The sequence below is a fragment of the Amia ocellicauda genome, chromosome 4 (assembly GCF_036373705.1).
Source record: "Amia ocellicauda isolate fAmiCal2 chromosome 4, fAmiCal2.hap1, whole genome shotgun sequence".
Classification (NCBI taxonomy): domain Eukaryota; kingdom Metazoa; phylum Chordata; class Actinopteri; order Amiiformes; family Amiidae; genus Amia; species Amia ocellicauda.
In genome coordinates, this window is record NC_089853.1 from 18,252,742 (window position 1) to 18,278,261 (window position 25,520).

At 47.3% G+C, this 25,520-nt stretch overlaps 1 protein-coding gene across 10 annotated transcripts; it reads right to left on the reverse strand.

Annotated features, from left to right (window-relative positions):
- Positions 1-359: 359 nt before the first annotated feature.
- LOC136747887 (transducin-like enhancer protein 3-B) lies at positions 360-24,321 on the reverse strand. 10 transcript variants are annotated; one of them, XM_066701190.1, is made up of 22 exons: positions 23,895-24,321; positions 23,258-23,449; positions 22,626-22,726; positions 21,915-21,978; positions 20,498-20,542; positions 14,287-14,349; positions 13,809-13,883; positions 10,655-10,687; positions 8,633-8,834; positions 8,102-8,118; positions 5,761-5,883; positions 5,437-5,487; positions 4,879-5,031; positions 4,302-4,434; positions 3,938-4,107; positions 3,295-3,365; positions 2,846-3,095; positions 1,938-2,185; positions 1,675-1,822; positions 1,346-1,496; positions 922-998; positions 360-560 (listed from the first exon to the last, which is right to left on the reverse strand). In XM_066701190.1, the coding sequence occupies exons 2-22, from the start codon at positions 23,279-23,281 to the stop codon at positions 453-455; spliced, it is 2,307 nt and encodes a 768-aa protein (XP_066557287.1). In that variant the 5' UTR covers positions 23,282-23,449; positions 23,895-24,321; the 3' UTR covers positions 360-452. The 10 variants fall into 10 exon arrangements, with proteins under 10 accessions (XP_066557287.1, XP_066557285.1, XP_066557284.1 ...); XM_066701188.1 differs by having other exon boundaries at positions 8,633-8,837; XM_066701187.1 differs by having other exon boundaries at positions 8,633-8,837; positions 10,655-10,690.
- Positions 24,322-25,520: the final 1,199 nt, after the last annotated feature.

The following is a 25,520-nucleotide window of genomic DNA, read 5'->3' on the forward strand; positions in this document are numbered from 1 at the left end:
AAAAAAAACATCTTTATTACTCCATTATTTACACTTTTCACAAAGACTTCCAAGGAGCATGGGAGCGAGGCTTAAAAAACTGAAGCACTGCTTCATGTCGCATTTCGAAACGCTCTTCTCGAGTAGAAAAAAAAATAAAAATTACTTTAGCAATCCCAGGAAAAAACTAAATCCAAAAAGACAATATTTTCATCTATAGTGCTGAAGGAGCTGTTCAGTCAGGAGGAGTGTGGCGACCTGCCCCTGGAGATCCCCTGAGAGACAGACCCAGGGCCACAGCAGGCCAGGGGCCCAGTCCAGCTATGACGCCACCCCCGTCCGCCCCGCCCGGACACTGCAGTTCACATCCCATCTGTCAATTAGGGCAGGGGGGGGGGGGGGGTTTGAGGGATCGGAATGGCTCCCCCAGGCCTAGGGTGCTCAAGTCCTTGGCAATGTCCATGGCCTCCTGTCTAGTAGATCACCTCGTACACTGTGGCCTTCTTGTCCCCAGAGCCCGTGACGATGTACTTGTCGTCGGCCGAAATGTCACAACTTAAGACAGAGGAAGATTCCTTCGACTGTGGGGAGAGAAAAAGGAAAAGGAAGTTTACCAAAAATATCTGTGTGGTGTGAGCATTTCAGGTCTCTAATGAACTCTGCTCTGGCTGGTGAAAGAGGACTAGTTGAACTGTAGCTCTCGCCACAGACAGACTAATCAAAGACTCAGCCCTAAAGTAGCATCACTCTCCCTGCCCCCTACTGTCCAGGGTTTACAAACAAGGGGCTGTAATTACCAAAAACCCCACAGCACTTAAAATGGAACCAAGCGGCAGACAAAATCCATGCTGTCCGTGACTGTCATCACCGCTCTCCTGCTCAGTAGAAACTAATTCAGTGCACGTTCGGGACCCGCGGGTCAGATGTATTGATTCCACCTACCTGGAAAATGCTGGCACCGTAGGGAGTCCTCCAGGCATTCAGCAGATTGTCCTTCCCAGTGCTCACGAACCATTTGCCTTTAATCAAGAAAAGAAAAATGCATTTGGAACAAAATCAAGACGAGCCTAAGAAAGTCAAGGTTGTCCTGAAGAACTGGGTCATGTGTTGGAGGGGGTGCAGTGTTTCTCCTCAAACACTTGGCCTCAATTCATGGAAGCGCAGACAGGTTGCATTACTGCCAACGTGCAGATAAAGATGCAAATGTGAGGAGAGTCCCACACAACACAGCCCTGAGGAGTTGCTCAAGTATCCTCCTCCATTATGATTGCCAGCCTGCAGGCACCGATATCCCACAGCCCACTGACACCTGTAGTGACTCTCAAAGTGAGCACTGGTAGGGCCTGGAGACCTAGGGGGCTCTTACCACAGTAGGCGAACTTCAGCGAGAGAACACAGCTCTCATGCAGGTGCAGCTGGTACTTGTCGGGCTTGGTGTGGTGCAGCACTTCCACGTTGCTGCTCTCCATCCCCACGGCCAGCCACTCGCCCGTGGGACAGTACCCCAGGGAGAAGATCTGGCAGGAAGGGGAAACGGGGAGTGAGTTTCTCCAATATCCAAGACAACAAAGGCAATTCTGCACAGACAGCATATTAAAAACCGAGGCGTGTGTCAAATGGGGCTTCTAACCCCAAATAGTGTATCGAAGTATAAAAGCTAAGCTGGCTTTAGTGCGCGCACGTATCAGTACTTACCTGAGAGGTAAAATCGTGCTGCTGCAGTTGTCGCCCTTCCCTCAGGTCCCAGGAGCGCACGGTGTTATCCAGGCCCCCTGTCCACAGCTTGGTGCCGTCATGAGAGATATCGATGCAGCTGGCTCCGTCCGTGTGCCCCTGGAACTGCCTGCAGACAGAGACGTAGAGTTACAGGAAAGACGGATCATCTGGCACTGGTCAGTAACCAGACATCGGCCACGCAATAATAGCTGCAGACGCGTGAAAAAGAGGCAGCTCCTCACCTGACCAGAGTCTGGTTGTGCAGGTCCCACACAGCAATGTTGCCATCGCTGCAGCAGGAGAAGCACACCTTGGCATCGGGGCTGATGGCCAGGGCGTAGCAGGCCGGTGCAGAGGAGGTGAGCTCCGCCTTGATCCGGGGAGTCTGGGAAGCCAGGTCCCAGATGGTCAGAGTGCTGGCCTCCCCACCCACAATGAGCGTGCGGCCATCCGGGAGGAGCTTGCAGGAGCGGATGTAGTTATCCCTGTTCTGTGCGGGAGAGGGGAGGAAAGAGGACTGAGTGAGAGGGAAGAGACATTTATCCCTGTGCTGTGTGCGTGCGAGAACGTGTCAGTTTCCCCTCTGTGGAGAGAGAGGACACGGGAGTAATTCCTCGTCTTAGAGAGGGCCGAGGAGAGGCTAAGCTGGATTGTGTCCATGGCCGTGATGTGTCCTCTTTTAATGGGATCAATAGCGCCAGGCTTTTAAACGAATTAAATGGCTGTGTTATGTCGATATTAAGACTCATTTTAAAGCAATTAAAATCCCAGCACTCTCTTCCAATGACTTTGGGTTTTTAAAAAGAGACCCATCAACTCTGGACATTTCCCAAGCCAATATATACAAATTTAAATACAGTTGGCATATGGATAACCTCCTGCCCTCATCCGTTTCACAAAAACTAGTTACTTCTGTCAAATACAAAAACTAACAGAACGCTTTAGAAATTCTCATTACGACTTTATTTAATCAGGCGTTTGGGTTTAATTAGCCTCAAAGCTGTCAGATGTATATAGAAATTATAGAGGCTAGTCTGGTTACAACTTAAAAGCTTAACTTAAAGCAGTTTGAGCTGCATGCCTCGGGATAAATACAGGGTTTAAACATGGACTGGTTCCAGGGTGTGGGGGTCTCTGTAGAGTCTCTCACCAGGCAGTCCAGTTGGGAGACGGGGCTCTTGCTGCCAGGCTGGCTGATGTCCCAGATCTTGACACAGCCTTTGCCACCAGTATAGACATGGCGCGTGGGGTTGCTGATGGTGACGGCGCAGACCACCTCCCCGTGGGCCAGCGTGTTGATCTGTCGGGCGTGGCGTGGGATGCCTGGGCCAATCAGAGCGTCGTGGGGGAAGGGCACCGGCTGCATCTGCCCATCTGCACTCACGTGGAAGGAGTACGCTCTGCAAAGAGAGAAGGGAATGTGAGGGACCGTAGATCGCAAACTGAGCTGGAGGACTAGGATTTCAAAGTGATGTGAGAAGAGTCAATATTTTATAAGGCAGGGATATGAATATTCTCAAACGGGAGAAAAAAAAAAAAAATCAAAAAATGGGAGTGGGGGGGAAATTTCAATTCTGAAGAGAAATCATGTCAGCTTACGGTTTTCCACCCGAGATGGAGGTGAGACTGGCGGGGAGGCCGGGCGCTCTCATGTGGGGGTGATCAAACCCCTGCAAGAGAACGAGAGGTCAGGTCAGTCTCTTGGTATGAGCGCCACGTCATACTGATACCCTACCAACACTGCAGGAGAGCATCATTCCCAGGATCAGTCCTACCACTGGCAGGTATCAAAAAGTTTATGGAAACACACATCTAATGAGCCCACAATTAAACAGAAGTGAAAACCTTCCAGATACCTTACTGAACCCCAGATAACTATAACCTCCCCAGAAGCTGAGCAGCAAGCCCTGACAGATTGATTTCCTGCTACGTCAAGTTTCATCTGTTGAGCGGCACACTGTAATCAGGGGGGATGATTCTTAAACATGAATAAAACACAAGGACCCAAATTAGAAGACAAATGTTATGTCTTTTAACCATATTCACAGATTCAGACTTCAAAGGCTTTTCACTGAGCAGAAACCAATTCCTATTGGGTGCAACTCAGAGTGGTGAAAATGAAAAGGCAATATTGAAACTGCAAATTAACACATAAGCTCGACGTCATGGGTGTCTGGAGCTCATAGCACGGCGAGGCTGTTACAGTAGCACTGGGGACAGAGACAGAGAGAGACAGACTCACCATGGGCGATCGGCCATATGCAGCGGCCGCTGCAGCACTCATCTGTGGGGAGATGTGCAGGCCGGCGTAGACCGGGCTGGTGAGGGAACCATTCATCTCGTGGTGGCCCATCATAGCAAAGGGTGCGGCATAGGAGCCTGAGATGGACAGGGGTGTCCGCAGGGCAGGGGCTGCAGGAGAGAGAGACCGGAAGAGTGAAAACCAATTGCAAAATTCAGCCATGCAATCTACATACCCCTTGACTGCTTCGAGGGGCATAGAGGGGTTTTTTGGGACCGCTGTACAGTCTGGAAGCCCCATATGGGACCAGTCAAAATGGCCATGTGTGAACAGTGTGCAGCAGTGTACAGTGTGGTGTATTTACCTAGTCCCTCCATGCCAGGGGGCTTGCCCAAGACGGGCCTCAGCCCAGGGGTGGTGCTGGTGCCGGGGGTGGGGGCGTCATTCCGCGGGGTGGGTGTGTTGGACTTCAGGCCTGGAGTTGAGGACTTGTCGTTCTGCGTGGGAGGAGAGGACAGATTCAGAGCCGTGCATTTAAACAGCAGAGGATAAATCCAAAGTGACAATTTGACTGCAAGCTCAGCATAATCCAATCTAATTCTGACAGTTCATTATTGCTGTGAAGCCATACACCTCTGTGTGTAAGAGATGCTACAAACCAGAGTCAGGAGAGTGCTGGCTTTTATATATTTATTTTATCCCTCAATTTCTCTCCAAATCTGTCCCAAGCTAAAAGCCTCAGCTAGTCAAGCAAACAGGGACATTAGCCGCCAAGATCTGACGGATCCCATTATAGGAACCCTGACATTCAGCCATTTATTTACAGAGACCATTGGAAATGACTTCAGTTTTGTTTGTCTTTCTTCCGTCTGCACTAAAAGCCAGAGGTCTCTCCAGCTCACCGTCCCGCACTGCGACACCCTGAGTCCAGCCACACTTACATGGACCAGGTCCTTGGTCTTGGAGGAGGGGGTGCTGCTGGAGGACGCCACCGAGGCCGGGCTGTTGGGGGCATCTTTCTTCAGCACGCGGGACTTGTCCAGGCCGTTCTCTGGGGGGGAGTGGGCGGGGCTGACACGGGGTGTTGCCGGATCCTGCACACGGGAGAGAACAGAGCACTTGAAACGCACCGTCTCGCCCTCAGTTCGCACACGCAGACGCGCACACACACAAAGCAACCCAGTCAGATCCTGCCATTATGCAACAACATACCAGCATATGCGTCACTAAGGGTGGCACCACCTCACTTTTTACAAACGAGAAAAAAAAAAAAAAAATCCAGGGATTTACGATGTTAACATCAGCAGTTTACCGGGACAAAACAAGACCATTAATTAGATCCCGTGTTGTCATTTCGAGTCTTCTCACAGCAGCATGAACTATTTTCTCATTGCTGTGTTACAGGCAGAGAAAAAGGAGTTTTTCTACAAGTTACAAGGCTGCTACAGAGCCAAGACCAGCTGAGATACAGACATCTGTCCAATACAAACTGTACTCGCCTCATTGGACACATCTACCACCAAGTCATCGCTCTTGTCCCCGTCGCTGTCCTGCAGGGGGGAGGGGACAGAAAGACACTGTGTGAAGTCAGGGCACTGGGCACATTAGGGGATTAGCTCCTATTGATATGGTTAGGCAACTGAATAGGAATCAGTTATTTCACGTAGTCAAGAAAGAAGCCACAAAATCACTTAAATCGATAAACACTATTTCCTCAGTAGAGGAGCCTGTTGGAGATCCATCACGTGTTCAGAGGGTCAGGATTGACATCAAGGTCATACAGGGCTGTGGACGGGGGCGCTCAGGCCAGCGATGGTACTCACATATCTGCTCAGGTTGTCCTTCTCCTCCACTTTGCGTTTCTTGGTGTCGATGCTGTAGTCCGAGGAGCCGCGGTGCTTCTCACTGGCGGCCCTCAGGCTGTCCGACGGGGACACGGAGTTATTCTGCAAATGCAGGGGAAGGACTCTTAAATAAAAGGCTAATCGGACCATAACAACATAAAAATCTTTCAATGGGTCAGAATGGACTGCCCTCGACACGGAAACCATACATTGAATCAGACTCATTTCCAAGTGTGCAGAATTGATTGTATTTGCCTGTTCTGTGCCCCTCTGGAAGAATCCCTGGCATGAGCAGGCAGTGTGAAGTATTTCGTTTTGAGTGGGGTTAGCAAAGAGACATGATTGTACATGGTGAGCATGTGTAATGTCGAGAGCACGCTAAGGACACCGAGCGCTCAGCGGCCCGAGGGCAGCTCCAGGAAACCACATGAACAAGGGCCTGACGAGGAGATTCGGCTGGGGAGGCAACTGGCAGCTCAATCTCTGATGCACCTCTGGCTAAACTCACTGAAGCTGTGGGCTGTCGGTGCTCACGCTGGGGCAGACGATGAAGGGGGCGGACAGGCGAGTTCACTCGGCAATGCAGGGCGGCCTTCGTGAGGCAACAAGGCGTGACTGTTGGGGGGGGAAGACCCCACACAAGCCACACATCAGGCAAAACACCACCCATACAGGTATGTACACGTGCATTCGCAGAGTGCATCACGAGTCTGCAGTGGAAGATTAACTGGATGTGCGGCTGAGAGCACTCACTCCGAGCATCTGAGCGCGCCGGCACCGAGTCCTCGGATATTAAATCGACTGTGACCGGCCTGACAGAAAAGCAGAGGATGTTCTTGGTAGAATAACAGTGCTAAAAAGTTTAATTTCATTGAAGTTGGCAAAAAAAGAAAAAGAAAAGGAACATGCAGGACCTGACCAGCAATCTGGTGAAGGCTGATGAAAATGGAAGGGGGTGGGAGGGGGGTTGTTTTCTTTGCAATCTTATCTCCCCCTCCCCCTCCAAAGAAAACAAACATCCCTCAGTGCGGATGTGTGCTCAGGGGTCCAGCCGAACAGCGGCCCTTTCTCCCCAGTCAGTGAGGCTGAACGAGCTGGCAGCGCAGAGCCAGGCCCTCAGAGGAGCCCATCCTGTCAATCTCTCACGGGCGCAGTGCCAGCAAACTTCATGATTTTTATTGCTTGTGGTGGGGCTTCCACAAAGAAAAGAAAAATAGATCTTCACGCATGCAGTGACTCCTGGAGTGCGGCGTGGTCAGAAGGGCCATGTGGCTGAGCTGTCCGCTAGGCTGACCGAGGCAGTCGAGGGTCAGCGGTTCTGCCAGGACGACACCGGAATCCTGACTGGGGCTGGCACTCACTGGAGTTTGACTTATTTTTGTCAAAAATAAGAGATGGAGGGTGGGAGAAATGTGGCTGGACAAGATTCAGAAGCCTTCGGAAGTGTTTTGCAGGCAGCCTGTGGTTTTCTTGGATGGCACACAAAGGAATTCAAGTCTTCCCGAGTCTTTAGCTCTTCGCTGAGGTCCTAAATAAGTACATGAATGTTGCCATTGTTGCAGCACATTTCTCTCTGGACGGGACAAATAGCTACGCATTGCCAGGGCCGCTCTGGGGTCGGTTAGTGCCACTCTGAAGGCCGAGCGCCTGGTTAACACTGACCTTTAAAGGCACACTTTTTAACGTGACTCGATAACCAAAGTCAGCACCCGTGCTATCAGATGACCCACAGGACAACGGGACCAGTCTGATGGGGAACAAAATAGCCGCGGCGCTAATCACCGGAGGAGTTTAGTTTCTTCAGACATGACTGCACCCATTCACCAGGACCATTCAATTGAAACACAATCTTACAGCTCCAGCACAATCTATCACAAAGATTTAATCCCATCTAATAAATGGCTTACAAGGCCAAGGGGAGGAACAGAGGGAAACAATTCTGTATTTGTATTCATAAATATTTACTGGAGGCAGAAAGAGAGAGAGGAGAGGGAGAGAGAGAGGAGAGAGGGATTCTTGAAGCGGGGGTAAAGTCTTTTTTAATTGTGATGAAATTATAGAACCACTAATCTCCACCTTGTGAGTTTTAGTCATTTTCAACCTGGATTAGACAGCAGAGGCTTATATTTAACAGCCTTGCTCATTCCCAATTTATTATTTTATGTAAAAAAAAAAAAAAGCTTAGACGTTTGCCCATTCTACTTTTAAACACTAATCCTAGTAGACATTTCTTCAAGGGTATACAAAGTACCATTTCAGCCACAGACACACACACACACACACAGACACAGTTAAGCACTGTAATAAACGGCTCACTCACCGTACTGGATTCTCGCTCTTTAACCAATGGAAAAGATGATTAGCCAAGAAGGAAGCAGAAAATAAAAGATTAGTATACACATGAAGAGTAAAACTCATCACAATCTATTGTATAAAAAACAGATGTCCTAGTTAAAGTAATTAAAGCTACATAAGCTATGGATATCTTGATGAAATCTCAATTATGGCAAAAGAATGCTATAAATCCACTTGCACAATACGGGATGACACAGGGGAATTTAGACTAATCCGATTTCAATTAGCGCACTCACAGCACCTTGCTGTCCAAAGTGTTTTTAAGCTCTAAACTCTCATTTAACACAGACTATGTCATCCTATGTTAAAACACTATCAGGCCCTTATTTGTCATACTGGAGAACCCCTCCTACAGGGCAAGGCAACCCCAGTTTTGACATCCTGAGAACTTGATTGGACAGCGATCCCCTGCGTTGTGATATTCCAACCCCATGACTGGACAATCCACTCCATATAGTGCTGTTCTGGCCAAGGCAGCGCAGTGTCCTCTCCTCACCTCTGTGCTCCAGGTCGTGATGGTTCTTCTCATCCTTGACGGGCAGGTGGGCCTGGCTGCCCAGCGCTCCCAGGGCCAGCAGGCCCGAGCCCGAGCCAGTCCCAGGGGGGATGCCGGAAGGCTGCAGTCCTGAGGGGTGGGGGGGCAGCTGCACCGGGGGGCCGTGGGCCGCGTGAGAAAGGTGCTGTGCCTGGAGCTGCTGCTGCTATAGAGAAACATGGCAAGTGGGTCGGCAGAAATAGCAAAGGAATACCAGACAAAGATCTAGATTGGGCAGGGAATGGGCTTTCATTAACTCACTACTCTAGCAGTCCAAGCCAGAGAGACTAGTGTTGCTGTGGTTTGATTTGTTTTCTGGCTAGTTTACATTTAACAAAGTCTTAAAATGGTGTAATCCACAGCCTAGATCAAATGTGTTACAGTTGTCTAATGAAACAAATGACATGAGATGAAAATTTAGATCATACATGAGAAATCTGTTTGCAAAGCAGATCAGTTCTGAAGCATACAAATCAATATCTTGCACACTGAGAAAAAGCCACCAGCCTACAGATTCAGAGCATATCATGTGGGCAAAGAGATACAAAACACAGTGGAAAGTGAAGGATGGAAAACAAGACCGCTATACCCATGGCAGCTAGTGCATAGGTTCATTAGGTTTGGATTCATTTCCACATGTAGCATTTCCACCCCCACCCCTTTAAACTCAGCCCTGCTCACTGTGCGTCGGTTTCAATTAAGTCTGTACAGCAGCAACACACAGCAGGACAGCAGTGCAATTTCAGAGGATGACAGTCGCCTGCTTTCTGTTAAACCCTCAGCCTGACCGTGACAGCACTCTAAATATATGAAAAAACACACTAAAGTTGCTATTTTTAAATCGCTTTCCAATTCAGAGTCACAATACCAAAGCAGAGTAATCCGCAAAACCAAAACTTCTGACACCCAACCAGCCAAACCAGCAGCTGTGGGAACCAGAGAACGCAGCCACTCCAGCAGGCCGAGGCCCAGCCCTCCCAGACTGACATCAATATTTCAGTGTTTAAAAAGACTGGAAATGGATGGGAGTTAAAAGGCACTCAGCGTGGAAACAAGCGGTTTACAGCAAGGTTAAATAATACTTAACAGAACCCCCAATAAGAACCTCCGCTATTTATTACCGTCCTCGAGCCTGCTAAATTATTCAGCTGCTATTATGGCATACGCTTTTATTTCTGTCCCAGGCTCATTTTCAATATTTTGCTTTGGTTTGCTTTTTCTCTCCCTACTAACTCATCTATGGGAAGGAAATAATTTGATTTCAATTCTCCTTTTTTTCTACTTCTATAATTAAGTACATTTGTTCAGGGAGAATGCTGCGTGAAAAGCAGAGAGGGCCGCGTGATTCTAAAGCAGATTTCATTTAATGCACTGGATGCTGTTAACCACATGTCGAGTGTGCATGGCGAGTACACGGAAATGCATTTCGTCACATCTCTGTTATTCAGCAAGATATGAAAGTGCCTTTTGGGCACTGCTGAAGGCGGTCTGGCTCATTTTCCCAGAACCTGTACAGCGTTGCGTCACTGTGTGTCATCTGGGTGTGCTGTACTCATTAAATACATGAACAACCAGACGCACAATGGAATGAGGGCTTTCTGGTGCAGAGGGAGAGAGGCAACCTCCTCCAGTGAGGGGCACCCCCATCCAACCCAGACATCCTGCTCAGTGAGAGACTGGATATGAAAAGGCTAGGGATGGATATGAAGAGGCCTAATTAGAAAGCTGCATCCCAAGAAAAAATAAAACACTCCTGGTTTTAAACCTTGCTTGCTACAGCCTCCAAACATCTTGCATATTGCAATTTAGTTTTTTTCCCCTATCCACAGCAGTACACTTAACTCCTACTGCAAACCCTATATAATACACCATGCACAAGCCACTTTAGGAGCTCCCAATCACACACTTTGCATGCCTCACACCACAAGGAAGCACAGTCATAAAGCACAGTCTGTTCAAATGCCTGGCCTTTAGGACACTAACCATGAGGGCGGGGTAGACAGCTTGTTGCTGCTGCTGCTGGGAAGTTAAAAGAGACCCTGGGTAAGACAGTGCACCTTCACCTCCACTCACACATCTGGGATGACACTGCATGCACATTCCATAATCAACAGGGTCAAGAGCACGTCAAACACGGCGGGCACAAGTCTACATAGGCATGGAATGTGTGTAAAACTACTTCTCATAAAAACAAAACACAAGACAGGTTATACGTAGTACACAAAAGCAAACAGGTTAATATTCTGATCTGGATGTAAACACTGAGGGGGTCTCAGTGGCATTCTGCAATGACTGTCTCTTTATAAGTAGCATTCCTCTCCACCTGACACATGCGAGAGCCAGCACCAGCATCAAGAGAGCCTCACTCCAGCATTAATCACGTCTTAACAAAATGGCTTAATCCATTTGTAACCAAGTTGTATAATGGCCAATAAAAATGTATAATCAGTGGTTTTAGAATTTACAGAAGGCGCGATAATATAATAACAGTTCCGTACGATGCACTTGTGGCCCCATCTGAAGAGCCACGCGTTCACGGAGTCAGACCTCCACGCGTGCTGGACTTGAAACCCATATGGAGACCTGTAGACATAATGGAACAGGAGGGGAAACTCAACCAACACATGCCCTAGATGCATATGATTAGCGGCCCTCAGGAACATGAATAAGATATGCACCCCCGCTCCAGTGTATTGTAATGTTCTTGTCCTGGTGTCGAGCACAGCTCTTCATCCTGCTATGCAAACTGCCGGGAGAGAGTCAGTCTACCTTGTCCTTTTAAATATTTATGATGATTTTGGCAAGTTTACCGAGGTTGAACAAAATGAATTAATAATGTTCACATTCTAAAAACATTGACGTCGATCCTCTTCATAGGCAAGACTAATACCGGGTCACCAAAGAGGCATCTGCACGCATTTCAGAAGCTCAGAAATACTGGATTTTTTTAAACTTGTGAATGTTTTTTTTCATATATTTATGAATAGGAATGTGCAAATAACCAAACCATATTGTATGTAAGCAGGGAAATAAGAGTTTGAGATCAATACAAATCACAATACCTCTTTATTCCAGAGGAAAAGTGGTCTGTTAGGCCTCATATTTCATCCTTTCAATATAGATAATTGAAAACTAAGTCCCAGAATTATTTGTATATATTTTTTGTCTTGACCTTTAGAAGATCAATCTTTTCATCTGTCTATTCAAATATTTTAAAGCGGTGCTATGTTTTGGTTACTTCTGAACTCAACATTGCAACTTAGAATATGTGCAAATACTGCATCAACATTGTACTTGTACAGTAATACCCTCCAGGAAAAGAAAATGCAACATCTATTAGGTGCATGCAAACTATAATATGGAAATATGAATTTGAAAAACAAATACAGGTAGCTTAAAAAAAACTATTAGTTTCCAACATGAATAATTACCAGGCATTCCCTGCACGATTCACAACAGTGTTGAATTTATTAGACACTTAACAGCGTCTTCTCAAAGGACGCTCGATTCTGTTAGTAAAAAAATTAATAAATAATACATCCAGTTCAATTTACAGCTCGGTGAGTTACAAGCAGGAACACCAAGAACTGGGTGAGAGGGACAGTAACTATCATTAAAAATAATGTGCATTCTCCCACTCGTAATGCAAAACAGGAACAGAAGACAGGATTACCCCTTCTGTTCTCTCTCCAAATACCATCCACTGCCATTCTCCCTTCCTCGACTGCGGCTCCCCCGGCTTCTGACTAACTCTGAATGTTTAATGAACCCCCGCCTCACCCCCCCGGCCTCTGCACAGGGAGAATGCATAGAGACTGATCTCCTGCCATCTCTCTCCAACAAATAAAGCCTGTTTTCTGTGTGCGAGTCCAAAGCTGTGCCGGCTGAGTGCCTGGCTTCTTTAGCGATTGTGCAGCCAGGCGCGATGACAGCGAGGGAGCACGGGGGTCGGCGGGAACACAGGGCCGCGCGGAGAGGCCTCGCCGGGCTCTGCAGCTGAATGGGCCGTCTGCTTAATGACAGGGCCCCGCCGACAGTCTCATTGAGCCAGATTGGAGGAAGCAATTACCTTGAAAATGGGGGGTCAGTGTCCTCACTCATTTGCTTTAATTGAATTCCAATATCTGCCTCCCAGCTGCCCCTGACCTGACTCCCAAGCTTCCTAACGACCGCTTCCAAGGAAGTCTAATCAAAGCAGGAGGGTTATTCTTCCACCCCACCCCCCCCCCTCAAAACTAAAAAAGGTTTACAAAAAAAAATGTGGAAAAGCAAACTATTTGCGAGTGTCCCCCACATTTATAGGGCCTTCGAAGCCAGGAAGTAGTGGTCTGGGATACATTGTGCACAGAGTTTTATGGTCTCTGGTGGGTATAGATAGTACTTTGGTTTCCTGTCTTTTCCCCTGGATGCATCTGAGCTTCGTGTGGGTGCAGCTGTGTGTGAGCGCACTGAAGACTCTCCTGCCTGCCTTTTAATTCCCTCAGCTATATAGGTCAGCGGTAACGGATGAACTAACCCACTCAATACTCTTATCCAATTAAAGCAATACATCCTGCATGTGTTATCAGTCTAGGCTCTCGATCTGATGATTGTCTTAAAGTATAAATACCCTGCTACATGTTAACAAGGGACAGCCATTGCAGATTTCAGACCAAACAATCATTTACATACATGGCAAGACACATGAATGACGTTCAAAAAAATGTTTTTAAATAAACCATTGAAATAAAAGCAAATATTACATTCAAAATTAAAAACCAAACCATTCATGACAGAGCCAAATCTGCACACAGAGGAGACAGCTGAGAGGAGGACAGAGCGCTTGGCACCACACTGACACACAGCAGCGATGGGCTGATCTGAACACAGCGGTAACGGACAGGTGACGAGCAGCGGGGGGACCTGGGTCTTGTTGCTTGGGCTGGTCTCTACAGAGCTGCAATTACAGTGTACAGAGCCCTAAAGACAGGAGCCCGGGGCCTACGTTTCTATCAGGCCGCAGCTTCGAGCACAGAAACCGGAGCAGTAGCTGCTCTCTGCTCAGACCCCACTGCATGCAGATTTGCCCCTGGCAGTGGTAAATGAAGGAATAAGAGGGTATACACACGGTGAGGGGCAGATTGGGAAGTCCACGTACCCCGATGATGGCATTCAACTCAGTCATTGTCACTTGCTTGGCACGCTCAACAGCCTGCGCAACCTGCTGTTGGTGCTGGAGAGAGAAATGGACAGGAATGAGCACAAACCTAGAGAGAGCGGCTATTTTAGACACACGGCAAACTAATATAGCACATCACCACTCACATTTAATTTAAAAGCAGCTGGTGATGGAAGACATAAGAGCATGGATAGATGCATATTTTTTTTTAAAGGACAAAGTGAACAAGGAACCCACTCCTTCCCTTTTGTTAAATACATCGTTATACATCAGATTAGGTTTTCAAATACTAATGTAGCATAAAAAATGCACACAAAAAACGACATCTGTAAAATCAAGTGGTTTCAAATGGATCATTAAGAAAATACACTTCTCAAGGTTTAATTGAGAATGTTTAACAACAAATGTACATTTAAAACATTCAGAGTGAAAAATGAATGCTTCTTTTGACACTCACCTCTTGTGACAGAAAAGGCATGATCTGAGCTAGAATTGCATTGAGCCGTTTAGCAATCTCCGTCTGCAGAAGAAACAAGAAAAACGAGACCTATGAGCACAACGACTACAAAGGAGAAAAAAAAAAGCTAATTACCATTACAATTAGGAATGATTGCTTTGTAATTATTTTTCAGGGCCGTCTTGAAACTAAACGTTTGTTACTAGATACAAAGCACGAATCTCCAAGACTAACCTGGAGGGGATTTAGTTAATAACGGGAACTGGAAGAGCTCTTACTGCTCGTTCTTTTTTCTTTATACACGGAAGCAGCTGATCAAGTTCAATTTCCATCGGCACTATAAAGACCTATGGCTCACGGTCCCGGATCCACCAGGCTTCCCTTTCATTCCCTTCACGTACTAACAGAGAGAATTGTAAACGAGCCCAGTCGAAACAAGACACGCAACGCGTCACATGTGAGATCCTGCATCACCAAACTGCCAAGCCTGGAATGCGTATTCACAACAATGTTAAAGTCTACAACAACCAAGCGTCGTCCACCATGAAGACTAGTCTGTCCATGAACAGATCCATTCAAAAACACACAATACAGAAGCAGAGACCCATGAAATACGAAAAGCCTTTAAATGAGCCCCATCGAGGCCGGGCGTTCGTGTCAGCAGGGAGATTGCCGTTGGTCTGCCCTGCCCTGCCTGCATGACCTGACCCCACACAATGGCGCCCTACAGCTACTCCACGGTATTACAATTACAATGTCAAAGAGGCTAGGTCTTGGCAATTACTATATTAATATGAAACCCAATGCCGAAGTAACCAGATATGCCAGATTCTCCAGGCAGGCAGTTAAGACAATGTGCTTCACTAACAGAAGGCACAAAGACATGCTGCTTGCAGGTTTGTACCGATTTCTTCTTAAATCACTTTGCAATAGCTTACTGCAGAATTGCACACACTAACTTGTGCAGCTGCATGCTTGCAATAAAAAGAAGAATGAAAGTTAGTTTGTAAAATTTTATGCACCACATAGTAGAGACACTAATCAATTTTAGAGTCACACTGATCTGTCAACAAGTGTAACAAACTGCTAGTTCACAGCAAAGCCCCTCACATTCCCAACACAGACTAAAACCACCACAGCCCACAGGTCGTCCTACAGCCGCCGAATCCCCTCCACGCCCCCCCCCCCATCAGGCCCAGACTGCCATCAAGAAGACCAAAGCCACCACTCGCCCTTCCTCCCAGTCCCACTCTCCTAGTCACCCCTCCCACGCAAGCCCACACTGGCTCCAGTCTCCGTTTCCTTGGCCCCTCTCTGCGTTGCCAAGGCAACAGCAGCAGCCCCTATCTCCCTTGGATCATTATGTAAATTGCTCCCTCAGCTTGACCGTAACAGGCTGTAAAATCATATTACGTGCACAGAGGCAGGTCATTAAATTGAATTTTCAGGCTGTCGATCAGATCAGCTCCACAAATTAATGGTGGATAAAAGGGTCTGGGGGAGGGAGGGGGGGGGGACTGCAGCGCTCCAGCCCTCCTCATTTCTCCAAAAATAGACCATAGAGCCTGTGGAACACATCACAGCTAACCCCGCCAATCTGCTCTCTCTCGATCAGCACTGCTGGTTTAGGTTTCTTAAGGGTTTGTCAAATACCTCTGGAATGCCAGGCAGCCAGATCTGCGGAGCTCCACAGACTGCTTGGGGAGGACAGGACAAGCCTCCAACTCTCAGGAACCTCCCCAAGTCTACTCTCCACCTTGCTGGGAGTCGTAGCCCGGCGCTCGAGATAATCAAGTGTGGCTCCTTCACGGCCTGAGGAAACGGCGGCCCCGAGCACCTCCTCCAATCAGGAGGTTCGTATCGGACTCCATATGGCTTCACAGGGCCAAAGCAACAAGAGCCCGAGAGCTATGCAATGGACTCAACCTATTCAGAGACCTTCCGTTTACAGGAGGAATCATTTTTTCTTGTTAGGTTTTTGCCAAAAAAAGAAGAATCAAATTCTTGACAGCTCATTTAAGAGCACTAACAAATTCACAAAGAGGCATTAGCACACATTCCATACTTATATCTGCAGTATCCAGTAAATACCAATTTAACTCCGACATTTCATCCACCAGCAAGATAACACGTCAGCTTCCGAAGCTCTGTAACCGAAGCAATTCCTCAATCAGACACGAAACAAAGAACGAAAACTTCCTCGGGAGACTGGCTGGTACGGAGAAAGACCGAGAATCAAAGGACTCTAAGTTGCTCTCACAGCCAGTCTTCATCTAGCTGTGGCTGAAAGTATGGTATCATCGAGGCTGTATTCTCTACTCGGATCGAGTACAAAACATTTAGCGATCCAGAGCTAGTTAAAAGGCTTGGCATGCACTCCTCTGGGTACTTTAGTGTATTACAGCGACTTTTGGCTGAGGTACAAGTCATTAGAGAGGGAAATCAACATTTGCTTAAATAAGGAACCGGCTCAATTTAGTTTTATTTTGAATAAAACAAACAAAAAAAGTCCCAGTCCAGAACACTGCACTCTGCCTTTGCTTCTGAAGACAATTTATCTGAAATTGAAAGACTAAAATAAATAAATAAAAACAAAATGAAATGCAGGGATAAAAGGCGAGTTTTTTCTCAATAGGCCCGATTTCCAGGGTGTGCGGTGTAGCGAGCTTTTAGCTGTGGATAAAAATAGGATATTGTCACTTTAAGCCAATGAAAGCAGAGCCCTTGAGCGGCGAGCTTTGCGCTCTGGTACACAATTACAGGTACTCGGAGCTGTCTAGCAGCGCTTCAAGAGCTCTCTCAGGCCAGCCTGTCAATGGCATGTTGAAAGCTATTTGCCCGTTGCTATCGGCATTAGCAAAGTGGAGTGAGACACTGATGAGTATTAAATTTGCAGGAAAACAACTGGTGATTGTAGCAGTGTGCTTCACTGCTCCAGGCCACAAACAGCACTAATCAGCAGAGAGGCAGGACGAGACAACAGGCTGGGGTCTCCCATGTTCCCCGGGAGCCTTTAACAGACACAGGCAACATAACACATGCACACACAAATGTACCATTAATTTTGTATGTGTCGCAAGAATTTACAGTACACGCAACAGCAAACCTATTCCTAGTCTAAAAGGCACGTCCTGAACAGGCAGGTTAAGGAGGCTGGATGGGGATTGGGAGGCATGAAAGCTTTTGACAAAGTCAATCCAAAGGGATACTTCTAACTCAACGATGAAATGAACAATTGTAAATAAAGTGCGGGTCAATTTAAGACGGAGAATGAGAAGAGGGGGCCCTCTACTAGAGAGACGAGTGTCTGGAACTGCCCAGCTGCTGTTGAAGATCATTCTCTAGGATCCTTCAAGTAATAGCTTGATGAGATTCCTGGATCAATACCAACAAGATAGGCTACAGATGAGAGGAGACCATTTGGCCCTTCTCCTGTGCTCTGATCTAAAGAACATACCAGACCAGGGTGCCTACTGCAGTTCAATGGGACTCCATCACAGGAGCAGGAGTACACTGGGCCAGGGGGCTTCTTAAAACCTCAGCAGAGCAGTCTTTGTTTGGCTTGCCTGTTTAAGGGTCTCGCTTGGTAACAAATCCTTTCCCCATCTTCTCTGAGCATTTCAGCCGTTCTCAGTGTTGCACTTTAGCCTGTGTATTGATGTCTGAATTTATCTCAGCATTGATCTGCCCATAACAGCACGGTGGCCTGGCTCCTAGGCACTCAGGTCAGATGAACTGTTTATTCTACCCATTTCCAGATGCATCTTCTGTTATTTTAAGCACAACCGGGGGCTGGAGGAATTACTCATCCCCTGTGCACACATCAGCTCCTAAGAGCTAAATCAACAGGAGCAATGCCTGGCACCCCAGCTCCAGTCATGTACACAGTACAAATGTAAGGCTACCAGACATCAAAGGTTTTTTCTAGCACAATAGTCATCTCAAATCAAGGCTGTGATTAACCCGGAGAGAATGCTTTTTATTGTGGGCAAATGCTGAAATTTAAATACGCAGAGTGAACAACTGGCTCATCTATGAAAGCCCACTCAAATCGGATCTGCCAAAGAAGGAAGCCTTAGGATTCACTTCCTTTAAAGCACTTATTATTTTTGTCTATCATGTTGTAAAATGCAGGGCCCATGACCACACAAGGACAAGTAACTCACCCAAGATCTCCTGCCCGTAGCACAGATTCTAGTGGCACCTCATAGCTAAACCCCCACTGGTGTTCAACATCATTCAAACTCTGCCTTCAAGGCTGTGTTGTGCTTGCTCCGCAGACTGAGTCAAGTTTATTTTGGCTTCCAGACAAGTCAACCATCATCACCTTGGCAAACAATTCCTAGAATCGTGTATAAATTATTCATCTAAACAAGCTTTCTCTGCCTGCTTTGCGCTGCCCAACTCACAGAGCTGCAGACAGAGCTTCCCTTAATAAACTCACAGCTCTCCAAGATAGCCTGGTTATCAACACACCAAGCAAATAAGGTGGGGAAAGTGCTCCGGCCCAGGCTTTCCCTTTCCTCGGCAGGCCACACCTGAGCACTGACAGTGGGCAGCACTCAGTACCCGCTGTTGTTGCACAGAAAGAACGCAACCAACTGTGGTGTGATGAGCTGCAACAATTAAAAATGCTGATTGACATCGGGCTACAGCAATTACTTCCCCAATTCCCACATAATAATAAGCCTGTCAAAACAAATCACACAAAGCCACAGTAATCATCTCTAGAACCCAGGCCCCATTTCCTTCCACCTCACAGTTATGATGAAACCTGCATTATGCACATACATAAAGAGAGGGGGATATTTCCCTATGCTACATGAGCAACGCTGTGCAGGCCGAGCTCCAGAAACTGTATTCTTGTCATGAATTCACTAATCCAGACCAAGCCTGCCTGTTAACCCTCCCACCCCCCTGCCCTCCACAGTGTGGGAGAGCGTGTCTGTGTGTTTACTGCAGGCAGATGTAATCACAAGCGCTGTGCTCTGGAAGGAAAGGGCCTCCGCATGAATAATTCAAGCGCTTGCAGTCTACTCAATCGCAGCTATTGATACACAAAAGGCAACCACTATCGACGGGCCGGCCGATTAACCCGCCAAGCGGAGACCGTTCCACCTTCCAGGCTAACTCGTTTCTTCCTCGGACAAGTGCTTCGAGGACTGCCGCGGGATGTCTGGGACCGTGACAGACCAGATCTGGTTCCGTGTCACACACCGACACGGATTCATCTTCCACGCTGTCCCGACTTCAGGCTGGCACAGTTAACCTGGGATGATCTCATAGTGTCGCATTACACAGCACCGGGGGGCTCCGGGGTTCGCAGACACTTCACCACTGTAATGACGGAAGGTTGTTCCATGCAAATTACACTTCCTATTTATTTATTTATCTTTAAATAGAATGCAGAGCGAGCCAGCTGTAAATTACCATTACATAAAAATACAAAGCTATAAATTGCCAGTCACAAGCACCAACCCTCCCAACCCAAAGATGTAGTTCTCCAAATCTCCAGCCGTACTTCCACTGACATTCATACTTAACATCTATATGCCACTGTCTCCATTTTACTGTCAGGAGCTTTAACTATTATGTCTGTATTGTGCTGGGACAGGCTTCAAAGCCTCGCACCGCAGCAATTAACGTATTCCATCTTTAATTAATGCTTACACGTTTAAGCAGCAGAAGTAATCGGCTCCTAATCTGTGCAAACTCTCTTCCTTTAAGTTAACGCATCGCATGCTTTGCGCTGCCACAGCCCAGACGCTAATCTTATCGAAGCAGCTCCATCGCATTCCAGCAGCCCCAAAGACGTCTCTGCGCCGTTCGATTGTCAGCGTTTTCAGCCCTACAGTACAGAGACAGGAAGTATGAGGACTCCTATCTGCGTGCAGCCATGTGATGCGCGCCTCTGTGTAAACAGAACTGCACAGTGCCACCACTATCTCCATCTCCTGCTCGCTGAAACAGGATCTGCGGCAGATCCTAGACACAGATGTGCCTACGGGTCAAACCGCGTTGGCACGTGCTCTCCCACTGCGGCTCACGTCACCTGCTAATGCTTTCAGTTCAACCAGATTGGTTTTCCATATACTGCATGGATATCAGGATTAGTTATTTCCATTACTCCGAAGATGCTGCCCTCGTGAGAGTTTAGTTGTTTTCTAACTGAGAATTTACCCCCCAAACACCGTAACTTTAAAGTACATACCTGTTTGTGCATTTCGATATTCAGCCCGTAAGACATCTCGTAGTACTGAAAGACAAAAATGGTCATTTTAATAAAAGCTGCATTAACCCTTGTGGGGTAGGCTATATTTTAACACATGACATCATTGCATAGGCCCCTAATTGATCCATCAACTTATCCAATCAAAAAGAGCACATTGAGAAACACACTGGACTGTCCAATTACACCAAGGTCACACGGGGAGGAAGAAACCCTGGCAGCTACCTCCTCTCAGCCTCACAGAAAACTAATTCTATGAAGAGGACAAAATCACATATCAGCACTGTACTCCGTGGGAATTATTCCCCCCTGCTTGAGCAGCAATCTCCCACAATGCGTGCAAGACTTCTGAGCACAAGCGGAAAACCTGGCTGGGCGAGTTACTGATTAACCCTTCCAGTCCCGGGCTGGCCGTTTTTTTTGTTTCTTAACTTTTCAACAGAAATCCCAAACAGATGACTCAGTGTCCTTGAGAGATTGCAAGCGCAGTACAGGCCTCCCGCTGATCACAAGGATGACTCCTTTTATGAGGTCATTGCATTGGGAGTCAAACAGCTTCTCAAGGAAGGACTTTCAAACACCAGCGGCTCATAAATCACAGATCAGAGTAATAGATCTATATAACCTGTAACCTGACACTATCAGTAAAGGCACTGTTTGTGAGTAACTTAAAACAGTTTACTTAACCTCACCCTTTCAGTTTAACATGACTTTTCCTGTGAAAAAATAATGTTTAACTACGCCGGTCGGTTGAAGTCGACCTCTATATTGCACAGAAATAAGGACGTCCGAGAGGAATGTGGTTGACTAACACCCACAGGGTTAGTTAGTTTCCCCAGATTAAAACCACAAATGAGGCTTATTTTCTGGAGACAAACAGTACTGCAACATCGAATACCGAAAAAGGCAGATTTTCACTTCTTTTCAGTAAACCAATTCTGTGCCGACAAATAAATCTCTATTATATTGAATTACTCTGCTTGGGGTCAAGCATGAGGCTCCCCTTTTAAAAGAAAAATAATCTCAGAAACTGAAAGGAGAGGACGTCATCTCAAACACCACAAAAACTCTTCCAATTCAACACGAACCGCTCTCATCCAAACCCAGCTCCTGCCGTCCCACGGCCCTGTGTGGGCCGGGCTGGTTACGGAAGCAGCACTGGGTCAGAGTGGTGTTACAGCTCTGTAATCAGCAAGTTGGATCCCTGACGTGCTGTAGTACCAATTCCCAAAGTCTTGAATCATTTCCATCAAACACCCACCACAGACAGACACCAAACCCCGCAATTTCAGCTGTAAACGTTCAAACTAAACCTGCAAATGCGTCTGTAATCTACACCCTTAAAGTACAGGAATGATAATTACGGCCCAACGCGAACGATTATGGGAACTGAACTTACCATAACATAGTGACGCTGCATCTCCGTCTTCTCGTTGGCCAGTTTGTCGTACTCCACCTTAAGACTAAAAAAGGAAACAAGGTATCCATTTTCAGACTTCATCCTTTCCAAAATAATCCACTTCACACGCATTAACCCCCGACGTGCCACCGTGACAGCAGCATATAACACTTATTTCGATCATGAGGGCGATTCCTATTCAAAGAAAGTTGGTCTTCACTGACTTCTCAGCCAGTCAAGTGTCATTTCAGCTCAGCTACTCCAGAAACGCAATCTGGGTGTTTACAAGCGATCATTGAAAGGGTCTCGGGTCAAGGCTGGCTGTCATACCAGACCCCACTTCCCACTATACACTAAAATCTGCAATTTGCCATTTAATATCCTGGTCATAATTACAATAACACCCGCAATCAAAAATGTTCTTTTCAGGTTTGCAACTCTAAATGTACCTTCACTTTAATCATCCAGATATATTACTAAACATATTAAGCATGCACAATTAAACACAACGAGCACTGCCAATGACTTCTCTCCATCCATGTCCCATATCAGCCATCTCGATCATTTGCACAAGCACTCAAGCAGAGACTGGATTTGACTTTAGTTTTAACTGAGGGACTACAGCACGTTTACAATAACAATGGGTGGTGGTGTGATGAGGGGGGGGGGGGGGTGAGAAAATGCTGGTTTCTAATACATATGCAACATTACCTGTGATACTGCGCTTGTAAGAACTGAAACTCGTCTTTAATCCTGTCGCAGGACTCCGCCACAGTGAATTTGAACCCTGGCTGTCCAGGTTGATGTGGTGCCTGGAAAGAAAATGGATAAAACAATGACACTCTTGCCTCATCACGACGACAACAGACGAGCCATCGCAGAGCTCACACTGGGGGGGAACGGGTGTCTGTCGGTGCGTTTTCCCTGCCTGCCCTGCGGTCCGGTTTGATAGTTAGTGTTTCCTTGTCTTAATATCACACAACAGCTGCACAGAAAATGGGTTTCGTTACAACAAGCAAAGCAGACTGATTTGCACTGTTTTTGCAAAGTAGATGAGCAAGGACTAATAAGTGTCCGTTTGCAAGAGAACAGGAAAAGCAATATATAGTGGAGGTACGAGGAATATACGTAATAAAATAACCTGCCCGACGCACATTTACGTCCCTCTCCTAATGCACAGCATTTGATTGAATGTATACATTGCATTATGATTTTTACAGACCAGACTGACTTTCCATGCACACTTTCTGTAAAAATAATACAATGTATACATTTCAGTCAAACAACGTAGTGGATTGTCCTTGGCATTTAAAAAAAGTAACGATCGGCGCAGAGTAACTCACCGGGTGTCGGCCCTGCGGATACATTTTCAGAGGGTCCCTTTTCGGTGTGAAATCCTGGAAACACCGGTTAATAATCCGGGAGCCGAGTACGCGTTTACTGCACACGCAGCCCTCCGGACACACGGCGGCGGGGGGTCGGGCTCCACAACAGTCCTCGCCGTCCCTCGGTCGTTATAAACCCCGTCAACCCCGCTTCAGCCACAAAACAAACAGAAAGGAAAAACAAAAACAAGACGGATATTGTATAAATATTTTAAGTTTTCCGACTATACACAAACAAGCCGCCGCGTCGAGCCAGTCGGAGAGGAGTAATGGTGCTGAGAAGATCCGCTGACATCTGTAAGTCCGCAGAAATAGATCCAAGGGTCCCCTCCTTTACAAGACCACCACATCAAATCGGACGAGGGTTTATTCTCGAATCTTAGAATCCCCGTGTCTTCCAAAGCTTCCTTCTTTACAAGATATTAACGTCGGCGATAAGGATTTATTTTAAAATCTTAGGATCTTGATCGCCTTTTCCCTCCCCCCCCAAAAAAAATAAGAATAATATAATCTTTCGGATTATATGGTCGGGGTCTAGCCACAGCAAAACCACACACGAGTACAGAGTGGCCCTCCGCGCTCCGCCAGGCTTTACCTTTTGTCTCTCGTCTCTACCAAAGCACGGTCCGCTTTTGTCCCCCCCCACCCGAGCAAGTCCTTAAAATCCTCCGAGATTCACGACAGGACGGGGGTGAGGAACGCGCCTGGACGGACCAGACGAACCGAACAGCATCTCCCCGGGCTGGGTGCGCCGCAATCCACCGGACACTGGGTCGCTGTATCCGGGCTCAATTGAAAAGAACCAGCGCTGGGGGGAGACTTGGGTCCGTAAACAGGCACAACGCCCGAGATGGGGCGCGCTGGTCGCCCTGCCAATCCGTGCGATCGAACCCCGCCGATCCGCCCAGCGGCGAACATTCGGGTTCGAGAACGCGAGGTGTCGGAACTGTTTCAGCCCAAAGTTCGGACGCTGTTAATCACTAACCGCTCGCTCACACACTGCGCGCTCACCGCGCCACACACAGACAGAGCCCGAGCGGCCGGCCAATCAGGACAGCGGGACGAGCTCGCCCGGCGGCGGCCAATCCGACAGCGCCGGCCCCACGTGGGGTCACGGTGTTCTCAGACGAGGGATTGGGTGGTTGCTCTCCGACGTCATTTTCGCCATTTTGGGTCTAAACTGTAACTTGGTCCCGCAAAGTAAAATGCAAAATAATGACGAATATTAAACTTACAGATAGACATGTACTCCCCCCCCCCCCCACCACCACCCAACAAAATAAAGATGCTTCCCGTCTTCAACGAAACTGGTGCGGTTTTACAAAGTATTCCGGAAAGAATGGAGTGGAGTCGCTGCCGTGGGAGCACAAATACACCCGAAACACAGCGAGTGTCCGGGAACACATACAGCGCGGAGCCCTGCGCTCCACAACACATGTACAAGCTGCCGGTATAACAGGTGTCTGCATGTCTCTGTATGTGTGTGTGTATTTGTGTTTAACACACCTTTGTGTCGGGCAGGTCCCGTGCTTGGCGTATAATGAAGACGGCATGTTGCAAACGCATCCAGCACGACCTGAACGTTTCCTAAACGCGATATCCAAACACACTGAAATGAACAGAGCTCCAAAACTGCAAGACAGTGGCCCTCGCTGATTTATGCACATGTGTTTGACCAGTGACCCTTGTTTTGAATGTATTTCATTATCTGATCTGCGTGTTTGTGTGTTTATTTAATTTCAAATATGATGTACAATGTGCACACCGCACAACATGTCTGCGCTCGGGAGGAGAGCGGCCGGTCACGTGTTGCTCGGCGCTACTCTAACTCACGTGGGGTGCTTTGATCCTTCACGGCTCCCGTGTCCAATAGCGGGGCGCCGCTGTCGTCTGCTCGCTCGCTATTGGCCAGAGCGGGGGCTTGCTGTCAGTCAGGCCCCACTGTGCTGTCAATCAAACCCACGAGGGTGCACAGCGCTGACAAATGCCTGTGCTTCTCCAGCCTCCTGCCTGCGAATAGTGCCTAGAATGGCTGCTTAATTAGCTCCGAATGGCTTTTCCTTCTAGCTCAAACAATCTGTCAGTACCATGTGGTAAAAAGAGCCATGCATAAAACAAAGGAGAAAAAAAAGCAAGCAGGCAGGGGCTAAATATCAGTTTGATTTTTTTTTTTCCTATTCAAGAATACGTTTTTATTAGCACAAATACAAAGCATCCCTTC

What these genes read in the sequence shown, in the direction of transcription:
- LOC136747887 (XM_066701182.1), bottom strand. Translation starts at nt 23,281, where the DNA reads ATGTATCCGCAGGGCCGACACCCG. An exon ending in AGGACAACCTGAGCAGATAT is followed by an intron (nt 5,488 to 5,760) that starts GTGAGTACCATC and finishes TCCCCCCTGCAG; the next exon opens with GACAGCGACGGGGACAAGAG. An exon ending in ACGGTGCCAGCATTTTCCAG is followed by an intron (nt 561 to 921) that starts GTAGGTGGAATC and finishes CTCTCCCCACAG; the next exon opens with TCGAAGGAATCTTCCTCTGT.